The sequence below is a fragment of the Ambystoma mexicanum genome, chromosome 4p (genome assembly GCF_040938575.1).
Source record: "Ambystoma mexicanum isolate Mex_15411 chromosome 4p, UKY_AmexF1_1, whole genome shotgun sequence".
Lineage (NCBI taxonomy): Eukaryota > Metazoa > Chordata > Amphibia > Caudata > Ambystomatidae > Ambystoma > Ambystoma mexicanum.
The window spans coordinates 51638476-51655529 of NC_090927.1; the positions used below are offsets into that span (position 1 = coordinate 51638476).

General features: G+C 44.3%; 2 protein-coding genes across 4 annotated transcripts in view; both read right to left on the reverse strand.

Moving 5' to 3' along the window:
- Window positions 1–302: 302 nt before the first annotated feature.
- Window positions 303–8831, reverse strand: LOC138452736 (mucin-4-like). Its single transcript, XM_069605084.1, has 3 exons — window positions 6817–8831; window positions 5531–6700; window positions 303–4635 (listed from the first exon to the last, which is right to left on the reverse strand). Exons 1-3 carry the CDS (start codon window positions 8829–8831, stop codon window positions 303–305), a joined length of 7518 nt encoding a protein of 2505 aa, XP_069461185.1.
- A 1069-nt stretch (window positions 8832–9900) lies between these two features.
- The window catches only part of LOC138452977 (ribonuclease inhibitor-like), a 268993-nt gene continuing 261839 nt past the window's right edge, over window positions 9901–17054 (reverse strand). The window contains exon 12 of one of the 3 annotated variants that reach the window (XM_069605350.1): window positions 9901–11024. In XM_069605350.1, coding sequence (XP_069461451.1) covers window positions 10850–11024 — 175 coding nt within the window. In that variant the 3' untranslated portion in view covers window positions 9901–10849. The remainder of the gene's footprint in view (window positions 11025–17054) is intronic. The other 2 variants (XM_069605346.1, XM_069605347.1) reach the window with 2 other exon arrangements.

Here is a 17054-nt window from a genome sequence, read left to right on the forward strand (position 1 = left end):
TTTGTAAGCTTATGCATCTTGGCTGGAGTTTGCCTGTTATTTGTGAGCTTATGCAACTTGGCTGAAGTTTGCCTGTTATTTGTGAATTTATGCACCTTGGCTGGAGTTTGCCCGTTATTTGTGAGTTTATGCACCTTGGCTGGAGTTTGCCTCTTATTTGTAAGTTCATGCACCTTGGATGGAGTTTACCTGTTATTTATGAGCGTATGCACCATGGCTGGAGTTTGCCTGTTATTTGTGAGCTTATGCACCTTGGCTGGAGTTTGCCTGTTATTTGTGAGTTCATGCACCTTGGATGGAGTTTACCTGTTATTTGTGAATTTATGCCCCTTGGCTGGAGTTTGCCTTTTATTTGCGAGTTTATGCATCTTGGCTGGAGTTTGCCTGCTATTTGCGAGCTTATGCATCTTGGCTGGAGTTTGCCTGTTATTTGTGAGTGTATGCACCTTGACTAGAGTTTGCCTGTTATTTGTGAGTTTATGCACCTTGGCTGGAGTTTGCCTGTTATTTGTGAGCTTATGCACCTTTGCTGGAGTTTGCCTGATATTTGTGAGTTTATGCGCCTTGGCTGGAGTTTGCCTGTTATTTGTGAGCTTATGCATCTTGGCTGGAGTGTGCCTGTTATTTGTGAGTGTATGCACCTTTGCTGGAGTTTGCCTGTTATTTGTGAGCTTATGCACCTTGGCTGGAGTTTGCCTGATATTTGTGAGTTTATGCATCTTGGCTGAGGTTTTCCTGTTATTTGTGAGCTTATAAATCTTGGCTGGAGTGTGCCTGTTATTTGTGAGTGTATGCACCTTTGCTGGAGTTTGCCTGTCATTCGTGAGCTTATGCATCTTGGCTGGAGTTTGCCTGATATGTGTGAGCGTATGCACCATGGCTGGAGTTTGCCTGTTATTTGTGAGCTTATGCACCATGGCTGGAGTTTGCCTGTTATTTGTGAGCTTATGCACCATAGCTGGAGTTTGCCTGTTATTTGTGAGTTTATGCACCATGGCTGGAGTTTGCCTGTTACTTGTGAGCTTATGCACCTTGGCTGGAGTTTGCCTGATATTTGTGAGTTTATGCATCTTGGCTGGAGTTTGCCTGTTATTTGTATGTTTATGCACCTTGGCTGAAGTTTTCCTGTTATTTGTATGTTTATACACTTTGGCTGGGGTTTGCCTGTTATTTGTGAGTTTATGCACCTTGGCTGGAGTTTGCCTGTTATTTGTGAGCTTATGCACCTTTGCTGGAGTTTGCCTGATATTTGTGAGTTTATGCGCCTTGGCTGGAGTGTGCCTGTTATTTGTGAGCTTATGCATCTTGGCTGGAGTGTGCCTGTTATTTGTGAGTGTATGCACCTTTGCTGGAGTTTGCCTGTTATTTGTGAGCTTATGCACCTTGGCTGGAGTTTGCCTGATATTTGTGAGTTTATGCATCTTGGCTGAGGTTTTCCTGTTAATTGTGAGCTTATAAATCTTGGCTGGAGTGTGCCTGTTATTTGTGAGTGTATGCACCTTTGCTGGAGTTTGCCTGTCATTCGTGAGCTTATGCATCTTGGCTGGAGTTTGCCTGATATGTGTGAGCGTATGCACCATGGCTGGAGTTTGTCTGTTATTTGTGAGCTTATGCACCATGGCTGGAGTTTGCCTGTTATTTGTGAGCTTATGCACCATAGCTGGAGTTTGCCTGTTATTTGTGAGTTTATGCACCATGGCTGGAGTTTGCCTGTTACTTGTGAGCTTATAAATCTTGGCTGGAGTGTGCCTGTTATTTGTGAGTGTATGCACCTTTGCTGGAGTTTGCCTGTCATTCGTGAGCTTATGCATCTTGGCTGGAGTTTGCCTGATATGTGTGAGCGTATGCACCATGGCTGGAGTTTGCCTGTTATTTGTGAGCTTATGCACCATGGCTGGAGTTTGCCTGTTATTTGTGAGCTTATGCACCATAGCTGGAGTTTGCCTGTTATTTGTGAGTTTATGCACCATGGCTGGAGTTTGCCTGTTATTTATGAGTTTATGCCCCTTGGCTGGAGTTCGCCTGTTATTTGTATGTTTATGCACCTTGGCTGAAGTTTTCCTGTTATTTGTATGTTTATACACCTTGGCTGGAGTTTGCCTGATATTTGTGAGTTTATGCATCTTGGCTGGGGTTTGCCTGTTATTTGTGAGCTTGTGCACCTTGGCTGGAGTTTTCTTGTTATTAGTGAGTTCATGGACCGTGGCTGGATTTTGCTTGCTATTTGTGAGCCTATGCTCCTTGGCTGGAGTGTGCCTATTAGTTGTGAGTTTATGCACCTTGGCTGGAGTTTGCCTGTTATTTGTGAGTTCATGCCCCTTGGCTGGAGTTTGCCTGTTATTTGTGAGTTCATGCACCTTGGCTGGAGTGTTCCTGTTATTTGTATGTTTATGCACTTTGGCTGGGGTTTGCCTGTTATTTGTGAGTTTATGCACCTTGGCTGGAGTTTGCCTGTTATTTGTGAGCTTATGCACCTTTGCTGGAGTTTGCCTGATATTTGTGGGTTTATGCGCCTTGGCTGGAGTTTGCCTGTTATTTGTGAGCTTATGCATCTTGGCTGGAGTGTGCCTGTTATTTGTGAGTGTATGCACCTTTGCTGGAGTTTGCCTGTTATTTGTGAGCTTATGCACCTTGGCTGGAGTTTGCCTGATATTTGTGAGTTTATGCATCTTGGCTGAGGTTTTCCTGTTATTTGTGAGCTTATAAATCTTGGCTGGAGTGTGCCTGTTATTTGTGAGTGTATGCACCTTTGCTGGAGTTTGCCTGTCATTCGTGAGCTTATGCATCTTGGCTGGAGTTTGCCTGATATGTGTGAGCGTATGCACCATGGCTGGAGTTTGCCTGTTATTTGTGAGCTTATGCACCATGGCTGGAGTTTGCCTGTTATTTGTGAGCTTATGCACCATAGCTGGAGTTTGCCTGTTATTTGTGAGTTTATGCACCATGGCTGGAGTTTGCCTGTTACTTGTGAGCTTATAAATCTTGGCTGGAGTGTGCCTGTTATTTGTGAGTGTATGCACCTTTGCTGGAGTTTGCCTGTCATTCGTGAGCTTATGCATCTTGGCTGGAGTTTGCCTGATATGTGTGAGCGTATGCACCATGGCTGGAGTTTGCCTGTTATTTGTGAGCTTATGCACCATGGCTGGAGTTTGCCTGTTATTTGTGAGCTTATGCACCATAGCTGGAGTTTGCCTGTTATTTGTGAGTTTATGCACCATGGCTGGAGTTTGCCTGTTATTTGTGAGTTTATGCCCCTTGGCTGGAGTTCGCCTGTTATTTGTATGTTTATGCACCTTGGCTGAAGTTTTCCTGTTATTTGTATGTTTATACACCTTGGCTGGAGTTTGCCTGATATTTGTGAGTTTATGCATCTTGGCTGGGGTTTGCCTGTTATTTGTGAGCTTGTGCACCTTGGCTGGAGTTTTCTTGTTATTAGTGAGTTCATGGACCGTGGCTGGAGTTTGCCTGTTATTTGTGAGTTTATGCATCTTGGCTGGAGTTTGCCTGTTATTTGTGAGTCCATGCCACTTGGCTGGAGTTTGCCTGTTATTTGTGAGTTCATGCCACTTGGCTGGAGTTTGCCTGCTATTTGTGAGCCTATGCTCCTTGGCTGGAGTGTGCCTATTAGTTGTGAGTTTATGCACCTTGGCTGGAGTTTGCCTGTTATTTGTGAGTTCATGCCCCTTGGCTGGAGTTTGCCTGTTATTTGTGAGTTCATGCACCTTGGCTGGAGTTTGCCTGTTATTTGTATGTTTATGCACCTTGGCTGGAGTGTTCCTGTTATTTGTATGTTTATGCACTTTGGCTGGAGTTTGCCTGTTATTTGTGAGTTTATGCATCTTGGCTGGAGTTTGCCTGTTATTTGTGAGTTCATGCAATTTGGCTGGAGTTTGCCTGTTATTTGTATGTTTATGCACCTTGGCTGGAGTTTTCCTGTTATTTGTATGTTTATGCACTTTGGCTGGATTTTGCCTGTTATTTGTGAGCTTATGCATCTTGGCTGGAGTTTGCCTGTTATTTGTATGTTTATGCACCTTGGCTGGAGTGTGCCTGTTATTTGTGAGTTCATGCACCTTGGTTGGAGTTTGCCTGTTATTTGTGAGCTTATGCACATTGGCTGGAGTTTGCCTGTTATTTGTGAGTTTATGCACCTTGGCTGGAGTTTGCCGGTTATTTGTGAGCGTATGCATCTTGGCTGGAGTTTGCCTGTTATTTGGGAGTTCATGGAGCTTGGCTGGAGTTTGCCTGTTATTTGTGAGTTTATGCACATTGGCTGGAGTTTGCCTCTTATTTGTGAGCTCATGCATCTTGGCTGGAGTTTGCTTGTTATTTGTGAGTGTATGCACCTTTGCTGGAGTTTGCCTGTTATTTGTGAGCTTATGCATCTTGGCTGGAGTTTGCCTGTTATTTGTGAGCTTATGCACCGTGGCTGGAGTTTGCCTGTTATTTGTGAGCTTATGAACCTTGGCTGTAGTTTGCCTGATATTTGTGAGTTTATGTATCTTGGCTGCAGTTTGCCTGTTATTTGTGAATTCATGGACCTTGGCTGGAGTTTGCCTGTTGTTTGTGAGTTCATGGCCCTTGGCTGGAGTGTGTCTGTTATTTGTGAGTTCATGCCCCTTGGCTGGAGTTTGCCTGTTATTGTGAGTTCATGAACCTTGGCTGGAGGTTGCCTGTTGTTTGTATGTGTATGCACCTTGGCTGGAGTTTTCCTGTTATTTGTGAGTTCATGCACCTTGGCTGGAGTTTGCCTGTTATTTGTGAGTTCATGAACCTTGGCTGGAGTTTGCCTGTTGTCTGTATGTTTATGCACCTTGGCTGGAGTTTTCCTGTTATTTGTGAGTGTATGCACCTTGGCTGGAGTTTGCCTGTTATTTGTGAGTGTATGCACCTTGGCTGGAGTTTGCCTGTTATTTGTGAGCGTATTCATCTTGGCTGGGGTTTGCCTGTTATTTGTGAGCTTTTGCACCTTGGCTGGAGTTTGCCTGTTATTTGTGAGTTCATGGACCTTGGCTGGAGTGTGCCTGTTATTTGTGAGATTATGCTCCTTGGCTGGAGTGTGCCTTTTATTTGTGAGTGTATGCACCTTGGCTGGAGTTTGCCTGTTATTTGTGAGTTCATGCCCCTTAGCTGGAGTGTGCCTGTTATTTGTATGTTCATGCACCTTGGCTGGAGTTTGCCTGTTATTTGTGAGTTCATGCCCCTTGGCTGGAGTTTGCCTGTTATTGTGAGTTCATGAACCTTGGCTGGAGGTTGCCTGTTGTTTGTATGTGTATGCACCTTGGCTGGAGTTTTCCTGTTATTTGTGAGTTCATGCACCTTGGCTGGAGTTTGCCTGTTATTTGTGAGTTCATGAACCTTGGCTGGAGTTTGCCTGTTGTCTGTATGTTTATGCACCTTGGCTGGAGTTTTCCTGTTATTTGTGAGTGTATGCACCTTGGCTGGAGTTTGCCTGTTATTTGTGAGTGTAAGCACCTTGGCTGGAGTTTGCCTGTTGTTTGTGAGTGTATGCACCTTAGCTGGAGTTTGCCTGTTATTTGTGAGTTCATGGACCTTGGCTGGAGTTTGCCTGTTATTTGTGAGTTCATGGACCTTGGCTGGAGTGTGCCTGTTATTTGTGAGATTATGCTCCTTGGCTGGAGTGTGCCTTTTATTTGTGAGTGTATGCACCTTGGCTGGAGTTTGCCTGTTATTTGTGAGTTCATGCCCCTTAGCTGGAGTGTGCCTGTTATTTGTATGTTTATGCACCTTGGCTGGAGTTTGCCTGTTATTTGTGAGTGTATGCACCTTGGCTGGAGTTTGCCTGTTATTTGTGAGTGTATGCATCTTGGCTGGGGTTTGCCTGTTATTTGTGAGCTTTTGCACCTTGGCTGGAGTTTGCCTGTTATTTGTGAGTTCATGGACCTTGGCTGGAGTGTGCCTGTTATTTGTGAGATTATGCTCCTTGGCTGGAGTGTGCCTTTTATTTGTGAGTGTATGCACCTTGGCTGGAGTTTGCCTGTTATTTGTGAGTTCATGCCCCTTAGCTGGAGTGTGCCTGTTATTTGTATGTTTATGCACCTTGGCTGGAGTTTGCCTGTTATTTGTGAGTGTATGCACCTTGGCTGGAGTTTGCCTGTTATTTGTGAGCGTATGCATCTTGGCTGGGGTTTGCCTGTTATTTGTGAGCTTTTGCACCTTGGCTGGAGTTTGCCTGTTATTTGTGAGTGTATGCACCTTGGCTGGACTTTGCCTGTTATTTGTGAGTTTATGCACCTTGGCTGGAGTTTGCCGGTTATTTGTGAGCGTATGCATCTTGGCTGGAGTTTGCCTGTTATTTGGGAGTTCATGGAGCTTGGCTGGAGTTTGCCTGTTATTTGTGAGTTTATGCACCTTGGCTGGAGTTTGCCTCTTATTTGTGAGCTCATGCATCTTGGCTGGAGTTTGCTTGTTATTTGTGAGTGTATGCACCTTTGCTGGAGTTTGCCTGTTATTTGTGAGCTTATGCATCTTGGCTGGAGTTTGCCTGTTATTTGTGAGCTTATGCACCGTGGCTGGAGTTTGCCTGTTATTTGTGAGCTTATGAACCTTGGCTGTAGTTTGCCTGATATTTGTGAGTTTATGTATCTTGGCTGCAGTTTGCCTGTTATTTGTGAATTCATGGACCTTGGCTGGAGTTTGCCTGTTGTTTGTGAGTTCATGGCCCTTGGCTGGAGTGTGCCTGTTATTTGTGAGCATTTGCACCTTGGCTGGAGTGTGTCTGTTATTTGTGAGTTCATGCCCCTTGGCTGGAGTTTGCCTGTTATTGTGAGTTCATGAACCTTGGCTGGAGGTTGCCTGTTGTTTGTATGTGTATGCACCTTGGCTGGAGTTTTCCTGTTATTTGTGAGTTCATGCACCTTGGCTGGAGTTTGCCTGTTATTTGTGAGTTCATGAACCTTGGCTGGAGTTTGCCTGTTGTCTGTATGTTTATGCACCTTGGCTGGAGTTTTCCTGTTATTTGTGAGTGTATGCACCTTGGCTGGAGTTTGCCTGTTATTTGTGAGTGTATGCACCTTGGCTGGAGTTTGCCTGTTATTTCTGAGCGTATTCATCTTGGCTGGGGTTTGCCTGTTATTTGTGAGCTTTTGCACCTTGGCTGGAGTTTGCCTGTTATTTGTGAGTGTATGCACCTTAGCTGGAGTTTGCCTGTTATTTGTGAGTTCATGGACCTTGGCTGGAGTTTGCCTGTTATTTGTGAGTTCATGGACCTTGGCTGGAGTGTGCCTGTTATTTGTGAGATTATGCTCCTTGACTGGAGTGTGCCTTTTATTTGTGAGTGTATGCACCTTGGCTGGAGTTTGCCTGTTATTTGTGAGTTCATGCCCCTTAGCTGGAGTGTGCCTGTTATTTGTATGTTTATGCACCTTGGCTGGAGTTTGCCTGTTATTTGTGAGTGTATGCACCTTGGCTGGAGTTTGCCTGTTATTTGTGAGCGTATGCATCTTGGCTGGGGTTTGCCTGTTATTTGTGAGCTTTTGCACCTTGGCTGGAGTTTGCCTGTTATTTGTGAGTGTATGCACCTTGGCTGGACTTTGCCTGTTATTTGTGAGTTCATGGAGCTTGGCTGGAGTGTGCCTGTTATTTGTGAGCTTATGCTCCTTGGCTGGAGTGTGCCTTTTATTTGTGAGTGTATGCACCTTGGCTGGAGTCTTCCTGTTATTTGTGAGTTCATGCACCTTGGCTGGAGTTTGCCTGTTATTTGTATGTTTATGTACTTTGGCTGGAATTTGCCTGTTATTTGTGAGCTTATGCATCTTGGCTGGAGTTTGCCTGTTATTTGTGAGTTTATGCACCTTGGCTGGAGTTTGCAAGTTATTTGTGAGTGTATGCACCTTGGCTGGAGTTTGCCTGTTATTTGTGAGCGTATGCATCTTGGCTGGGGTTTGCCTGTTATTTGTGAGCTTTTGCACCTTGGCTGGAGTTTGCCTGTTATTTGTGAGTGTATGCACCTTGGCTGGAGTTTGCCTGTTATTTGTGAGTTCATGGAGCTTGGCTGGAGTTTTCCTGTTATTTGTGAGTTTATGCACCTTGGATGGAGTTTGCCTGTTATTTGTGAGCTTATGCATCTTGGCTGGAGTTTGCCTGTTATTTGTGAGTTTATGCACTACGGCTGGAGTTTGCCTGTTATTTCTGAGCTTATGCACCTTGGCTGGAGTTTGCCTGTTATTTGTGAGTTTATGCACCTTGGCTGGGGTTTGCCTGTTATTTGTGAGCTTATGCATCTTGGCTGGAATTTGCCTGTTATTTGTGAGTTTATGCACTACGGCTGGAGTTTGCCTGTTATTTCTGAGCTTATGCACCTTGGCTGGAGTTTGCCTGTTATTTGTGAGTTTATGCACCTTGGCTGGGGTTTGCCTGTTATTTGTGAGTTTATGCACCTTGGCTGGAGTTTGCCTGTTATTTCTGAGCTTATGCACCTTGGCTGGAGTTTGCCTGTTATTTGTGAGTTTATGCACCTTGGCTGGAGTTTGCCTGTTATTTGTGAGTTTATGCACCTTGGCTGGGGTTTGCCTGTTATTTGTGAGCTTATGCATCTTGGCTGGAGTTTGCCTGTTATTTGTGAGTTTATGCACTACGGCTGGAGTTTGCCTGTTATTTCTGAGCTTATGCACCTTGGCTGGAGTTTGCCTGTTATTTGTGAGTTTATGCACCTTGGCTGGAGTTTGCCTGTTATTTGTGAGTTTATGCACCTTGGCTGGGGTTTGCCTGTTATTTGTGAGTTTATGCACCTTGGCTGGAGTTTGCCTGTTATTTGTGAGTTTATGCATTTTGGCTGGAGTTTTCCAGTTATGTGTGAGCTTATGCACCATGGCTGGAGTTTGCTTGTTATTCGTGGATGACTGGCTGGGGAAGGTATTTGTGCACATTTACCATCATCTCTTTTGGCTTTTGCCTCTATGGCCATCACTTTCTGAGTGAAGTCTATTTAATCCTGCAAAATCCAGAGTGAGCAAAAGCAATCCATGGAGTGATGTGTGGCCTAAATACTCTGTGTATTGTCGATGCCTGAATGACGGTGACAGCATTGCTTTTGTTGTGCTGTCGTGTCGACACGTCCACTGTGTATCTGGTATCAGACCCGACAATGGCCATTCTATTCACTGCACAGTTTTGCCTCCAGCCTTCAAGTCAGTCATCACTGGGGAGTAGCGTATGCTGTAATGCCTTCTAGACACCACTGTTAGGACGCACGTTCTACAGAAGCACACTTTACCCACAAATTGAATTATTTATGATAACATCCTAGATCCTATTAGCACTAGCCAATCAGACTGTTATGCTCAAAATGTTAGCTGTATCATGAAGCAAGCATGAGATTGCTGAGCTCGGTTTGTATCCAGGCGGTTGTCAGGACCGTGTCAGTATTGCAGCAACAAGCCTATCTAGTCTCTCAGTGGCCTGGCTTCCATGTCAGCATACTGCCCAGGAAGCAAACGTTGGGTTCCGCCAATGTTTCTTTGCCACCATTAGCAAGTTCCCATGGGTGTCTTAAGCGACGCGTCACACATCCTAACAGGAAATGTCAAAAGTGGTTAATGACTGGATCCCTCCCAGACAGACAGTGCAGAATCAGCCGTTCTCTAAAATTTGGTAATTTAAAATAAGGAAACTTTCTGTCGTACATGAAATCTCCTTGAACAAACCTATTTTCAACCGACAAACATACGTTGATAAAACAACGATTTGTATTATTCTTTTATTTGTGAGTTTATGCACCTTGGCTGCAGTTTGCCTGTTATTTGTAAGCTTATGCTCCTTGGCTGGAGTTTGCCTGTTATTTGGGAGTTTATGCACCTTTGCTGGAGTTTGCCTGTTATTTGTAAGCTTATGCACCTTGGCTGGAGTTTGCCTGTTATTTGTGAGTTTATGCACCTTGGCTGGAGTTTGCCTGTTATTTGTAAGCTTATGCGCTCTTTAGAGACTGAAATGCTGCGTGAAGAGAAGTGGGAGTGGGAAGAAGTAACTTGAAATTATTCCGAATGCTTGTGACAGTGGAAGGTGCATTTTGCCATTAGGACAGCAGAGGGGAACCTAACGCTGATACATTTCAGCAGCTGAGTACGGAAACATGCCTAAGCATTTTATATATAGAGATTTTCAAGCATCAGTCAGAAATCCATGTGTCCAACATAACCAGAACACCACCACTCAGAGCGTGCACATGTCCTTTGCTGACATTTAGTCGCATGCTGTTCGTACACCCATTCAGCCAGTCCCATTTCAAAGAATCACATGAGCTGCCCTCCTGAGTGGAGCCCAGGAGTGATGGGACTTGATTTTGCATTAGAAATCTTTAAACTGAAACATTTGTGATGCTTGAAATAAAACCTGTGTAATTTAATGAGGCTGGCATATCTTGATTGAAGCTCTGATGTATACTGTTACCATGAGCAGACCGGGTGTAGGTTTCTTTTAAGCTGATGTGAAGTATACAGTAAAGTGGGCCAGTGATGGACAGGGAAGCAGTAGCATCGGGCATCAAAGGATACAGAACAAGGTGAACTTCCTTTTCGTGTAATATGACAACCTGCTGCAGCTTTACAAACAAAGGGGAAACCTTGTTTTCTCATGCTATTGCACTTTTTTGACCCTATTACATCAAAAGATATGGTTCCTTGGTGCTGGATTCAGGGTGGTGTGAGCTGAAAGTTCAATGCTTGGAAGAAAAGACAAGTTTCATGTTGGTGGTGGAAAGCTTTAAGATAACAGCAAGAGTGCAGGTTGACAGGTAGAGCGTTCCACATCAGTGGGGATATATAGGATCAAAGGTTGTACCCAAATCATTGTCACAGCTGTCATGAACACATGAGTGCAGGAAGTGCTGGACTCACGCCGGTTCCTGCCGTTCGCAGCCATGTTGCTTCAGTCCCTTGCACAGGTGCCTCACTCCAGCATCTCCGATCTTATTATCTGCGACATCCAGCTCTATCAGGGAATGGTTAGTACTGAAAACAGAGGCGAGATCTGCACTGCTTGCACTCGTGAAACCGCAATGTATGAGTCTGCAAGAGAGGAACCAGAAAGGCATAAAGCATACATTTGAAAGGGCTGCAAACGCTCAAGAGTTTAACATGTCATACATAGGCCCAGCTTCAACTCCACTTGGAATCTTTGCAGTCTCACAGGGATTCATACTCAGGATGGATGCTCAGAAAATGCTTCAAACAGAAGAAAGGACATGTTCAACCAGAGAACAAAGAATAATAGAGGACAAGGGTGGACGGAGTGAAGATCAATGGTCTGCTGAGAAAGGAAGGCCTTACGAGCTCAGAGTGGGTAGTGAGGCAGAGAGCGACGCAGGCGTCAATGTTCGAACCTCGGGTCAGGCAATGAGAGGCTCAGGCCGCCCCTCTGAGGCATCGGCGGGGGGAGATTGCTGCAGACTACCTGGGGTACTTCAAAGAGTCCAGCCACTGGACGTTTGCAAATGGCGGGGATCTGAAACAATCGTCAAAAATAGAGGCCCTGATTTTCAGAGAGGCATGGATGGTAGAGCAATTTACAAAGGATCTTATAACACAAGAAGAACAAGGAAATAGAGTCCTGATATTCTGAGGTATACGTGATTCATACTCACATACATCACTGTCAGTAATCAGGAAGGACTTCCTCTCGACAGTCGGCTTCATTCAATTTCTAGGTTTAGGGTAAAAGTGGAGAAGGTATCCCGCATTGTCAGCTTGTTCACCCAAGGTGCATGAGAACTCATCAACTTCCTGCATGTGTCTTGCTGGGACACGTGATCATAGCAGGAACTGCAGGCATGCTCTGCATGATTTTGGTATTTTTTATTGCTGCTTTGTTGTGGACAGTATTTCTGCTTTACTGAGGTTTACATTGCACAGTATTGTGGACATTATTCCTGCTTTACTGAGGCGTACATTGTGCAGTAATGTGGACAGTATTCCTGCTTTACTGAGGCTTGCATTGCGCAGTATTGTGGACAGTATTCCTGATTTACTGAGGCTTGCATTGCACAGTATTATGGACAGTATGCCTGCTTTACTGAAGCTTACATTGCGCAGTATTTGGACAGTGTGCCTGCTTTACTGAGGCTTACATTGCACAGTATTGTGGACAGTATTCCTGCTTTACTGAGGCTTACATTGCACAGTACCGTGGACAGTATTCCTGCTTTACTGAGGCTTGCATTGCACAGTATTGTTGGACAGTATTCCTGCTTTACTGAGGCTCACATTGCACAGTATTGTGGACAGTATTCCTGATTTACTGAGGCTTGCATTGCACATTATTGTGGACAGTATTCCTGCTTTACTGAGGCTTGCATTGCACAGTATTATGGACAGTATTCCTGCTTTACTGAGGCTTACATTGCACAGTATTTGGACAGTATGCCTGCTTTACTGAGGCTTACATTGCACAGTATTGTGGACAGTATTCCTGCTTTACAGATGCTTATATTGCACAGTACTGTGGACAGTATTCCTGCTTTACTGAGGCTTGAATTGCACAGTATTCTGGACAGTATTCCTGATTTACTCAGGCTTACATTGCACAGTATTGTGGACAGTATTCCTGATTTACTGAGGCTTGCATTGCACATTATTGTGGACAGTATTCCTGCTTTACTGAGGCTTACATTGCACAGTATTGTGGACATTATTCCTGCTTTACTCAGGCTTACATTGCACAGTATTGTGGACAGTATTCCTTCTTTACTCGGGCTTACATTGCACAGTATTGTGGGCAGTATTCCAGCTTTACTGAGGCTTGCATTGCACAGTATTATGGACAGTATGCCTGCTTTACTGAGGCTTACATTGCGCAGTATTTGGACAGTATGCCTGCTTTACTGAGGCTTACATTGCACAGTATTGTGGACAGTATTCCTGCTTTACTGAGGCTTACATTGCACAGTACTGTGGGCAGTATTCCTGCTTTACTGAGGCTTGACTTGCACAGTATTGTTGGACAGCATTCCTGCTTTAATGAGGCTCACATTACACATTATTGTGGACAGTATTCCTGCTTTACTGAGGCTTACATTGCGCAGTATTGTGGACAGTATTTCTGCTTTACTCAGGCTTACATTGCACAGTATTGTGGACAGTATTCCTTCTTTACTCGGGCTTACATTGCACAGTATTGTGGGCAGTATTCCAGCTTTATTGAGGCTTGCATTGCACAGTATTGTGGACAGTATTCCTGCACTGGACAGGACATTAAGAGCACCTTGGAGTTTACATGTAGCTCTTTTCTTTCACAACTTTCAATTTGTCTCAATGACATCGTGAACACAAGAGGACGTTCTGTGCGTTGGCTTTGGGGATTGTAGGGCAACAGGTGCTTCTTCATTCACCAAATGTATTTGGGGGGAATGTAATATAGGAGATGATTCTGGCAAGATTAAATCCAGTTTCATAAATACTGTTCCCCATGAAGCTGCCCCAGCAGTTGCCATCCACCTGGAGGCATGCAGGCATGCTTCCACCGCTCCCAAAACACCCTAAAAGCCCACTAGTGCCTTTAAAGCAACATCCTTCCCTCTCCACAAGAACACTCCTGCAGTGAAGGGAAACACCTCCAGAAATAAGAATGAAAAGCCAGTTGTAATAGAAATGGCTTGAAGACTAGTCAGGGCATCCTGCGTGGGGTTACTAGAGATGCTTTCAGTGTGGCTGTGTACCTTGAAGTTCTCAGATCCATTTCAGCTGCGCTGGAATCAGGAGAAAGAACATTTGGCAGCTTTTCCATCTCTTCCCCGGGACCTCGAGCATATCTGCAGACATTCTGTATGATCCTGGATTCATGATTGGGAGTCAGGTATTTGTCAACCTCAAGCCCTGGCATAACTCATTTTGCTTTGAAGGCACTGGTCAGTCCTTAGGACTACCAGTGTGGGGGTACACTATCGACCCCTATTTATGTCTGTGATAAAGCACAACTACATTGCATGATAAATGGCAGTGTAGGGGAACCTTTTTGCCTTGCGTAGAACATTTTTGTACAGCTAGTCAAGCCTAGATGTCCGGCGTCGACGACCGGCGGTAGGAGTCAGGTCTTTTTATGACCGCTGGCATCTGCCTTGGAGACCACAGCAACAGAGACAGTTTGGAAACTACCTATCCCAAGAGACCCACATTCTGCATCATCATCACTCAGTTTCCATCACGGTCCGCGCAACCAACGGCAGCCAGGGAAGGTCATGGACACAAAAATCCGGAAGTTAAAAGAGGGTTGAGGCCGCGGCGCAGTGCTTCTGAATGCCCTTGGTGAGTGGCGTTTTCTTGTGTATCTACTAAACTGTTTCTTGTTGCCAGACCCTTTTTGCCTGTTTTTTGGACTCGCTTATCTGTTGCTGTTTGGTACTTACTTGGTTGGATGCATTTCTGGCTTTTGGACCTGGCCTGTTCCCCAGAATGGCGTGTCTGTTTTATGCCTGTTGGCTATGGTGTGTCTGGTATCAGTATACAGCTCTGGGACTAGTCCTGCTCGATTTCTCTTCGTGGCCATTTGTTTTGGACCTTACCAACCTCTGCCTCTGGGTCTTTGCATTTCTGTATTTGCTGCTTACTGGAGCCAAATATCTAAAGACAAGAGGCAACAATGGACGCAGGAGGTCTGTTACTAGGACCTCCATTGGCCGAGGCGAGGAGACATTCCACATTGTATCACTGCCAAAGTAGCTGGCCCATCACCATTTTCACCTCCAGGACCGCAGACTTCAGCCAGTACACTTGCCAAACCCACTCCAGAAGCTCTGGACCTGAAATGAAATATGTACATCATCCCCGAGGGGAATCATCTTCTTCTGAGGCAGTGGACACAAATGAGCCATGGACAGAGCACAGTCCCATCCATGACACAAGGTGGCACGGCATCCACAGTCATGGTTAGCGAGGTGGCGCGGTGAGAAGCCACTTGGTTGGAACCCACACAGAAGACCCTTTAAGGCCGTGCAAATGTCGCAACAGGTTCTGTCCCCTGCTCAGACATTAATACACAATGAAATAGACCCCACAAGCTACCTAACAAAGTGAGCACTGGAGGCTTGGGAGCTAGGTCAAAGCCCAAGTCGAACTAAACGCACATCTTTTTTAACAAATGTAACAAGATGATGGGGTCGGATTAGCAAAAAATGTATCACAATTTATTTTATGACACATTATAAAACATATTTTGTTTGACCCAATGGTCACAATTCAACATAAAAACAACATAGAACATAATTGATAAACACAATAATTGTTAAAACAACAACAGAAGCTGGTTATTTGACAATATTTGCCTTTGAATTCTACTAGTGTATCATAGGATACACTATAGCTAAACGTGGTGTTAGTAGCTAATGGGTGACTTCAATTATTGTAAATTATAACAAAATTCAAAAAGGTCCCCATATTGATTGTGTCTGAATGACACAACAAAAAATCTCATCATGTGAGTGTTTAGCCTGTTTGTAATGTTCCACTAGAGGTTTGTATATTGTTCCATTTTAATGCAGCATCAGTGTTTACCTATTCGGGTGCGAATGGGTCTTTTGGTCTTGCCAATATACAGCAGTCCACATGGGCATTTCATGCAGTATATTACCCATCTGGTGGCGCAGTTGGTGAACGATTTGAGCTGCCACTTTTTCCCTTTAAGGTCAGCGAATTTTAAATTGTGTGTAAATGTACACATTGTACAATTCCCGCATTTATAGTGTCGTATGACTGGTGGAAGTTGCCATAGTGTTGACTGTGTGGAGTTATTCGGCTTTTTTAGTGGATAGGTATGGACTCATTTGTCCCTGAGATTTGGCAGATGTTTAAAGGCAAAACATGGGGAAGGCTCTTGAAATCCTCTGTGTTGATCTTTTTCCAATTCTTCAATATCGATTTTCTCAAATCGTTGCTGATAGGAGTGAATGAAGATACACATGTAATTTTGTCTAACGTATGTTTAGTTTGTTTTTGGAGGGATTCAGTCCTAGAGACATTAGCTGCTCTTTTATAGGATCTTCTTATGACATGGGAGGCATATCCTCTATTTTTTAGATTAAGTGCCTCACTATGTTGTTTGAAGTCTAGTTTCTCTGAACAATTCCGCCTGATACGGAGGAACTGACCAAATGGCAAGTTCTCCCTGAGCGCTTGCGGGTGAAAGCTTTTGAATTTTAGCAAGGTGTTTCTTTAAAAGGTTTTTTGTACAGACTGGTCCCAATGGTGTTATTAGGAGTCCGATATATCATGAGATCGAGAAATGGAATGTGTTGTTTGTGAGCATCACAGGTGAAATTGATAGAAGTTTCCCGTGAATTCAACCAGATGTTAAATGATTTTAAGTCCTCCCTGCTACCTCGCCAGATCATAAAAATATCATCAATGTAACAATGCCATGCCCGGATATTCGGTAAATATGGATTGATGTTGTCGTATATATTGACATTCTCAAAGAGATCCATATAAAGATTGGCCAAGTCAGGGGGAAAAAGTTGCCCCCATACTTGTGCCATGTAGTTGTTGAAAGAACACATTGTTGTGTATGAAGAAGGGACTGCACACGTTTTGGGTTGCTGGAATCTCAGACAACCTCATTCCATGTGAGCTGGGTGACACAATGTTTTGTTATGCTGAGTGATAGGAAAGAATGGGCTAAGTCCTCCCTGCAGAACGAAAACTAGTAATAATAAAGAATAAGAATGGGCTAAGTCCTCCCTGCAGAATGAAAACTAGTAATAGGAAAGAATGGGCTAAGTCCTCCCTGCTGAATGAAAACTAGTGATAGGAAAGAATGAGCTAAGTTCTCCCTGCAGAATGAAAACTAGTGATAGGAAAGAATGGGCTAGGTCCTCCCTGCAGAATGAAAGCCAGTAATAGGAAAGAATGGGTTAAGTCCTCCCTGCAGAACGAAAGCTAGTGATAGAAAAGAATTGGCTAAGTCCTCCCTGCAGAATGAAAGCTAGTTATAGGAAGGAATGGGCTAAGTCCTCCCTGCAGAATGAAAACCGGTGATAGGAAAAAATGGGCTAAATCCTCCGTGCAGAATGAAAGCTAGTGATAGGGAAGAATGGGCTAAGTCCTCCCTGC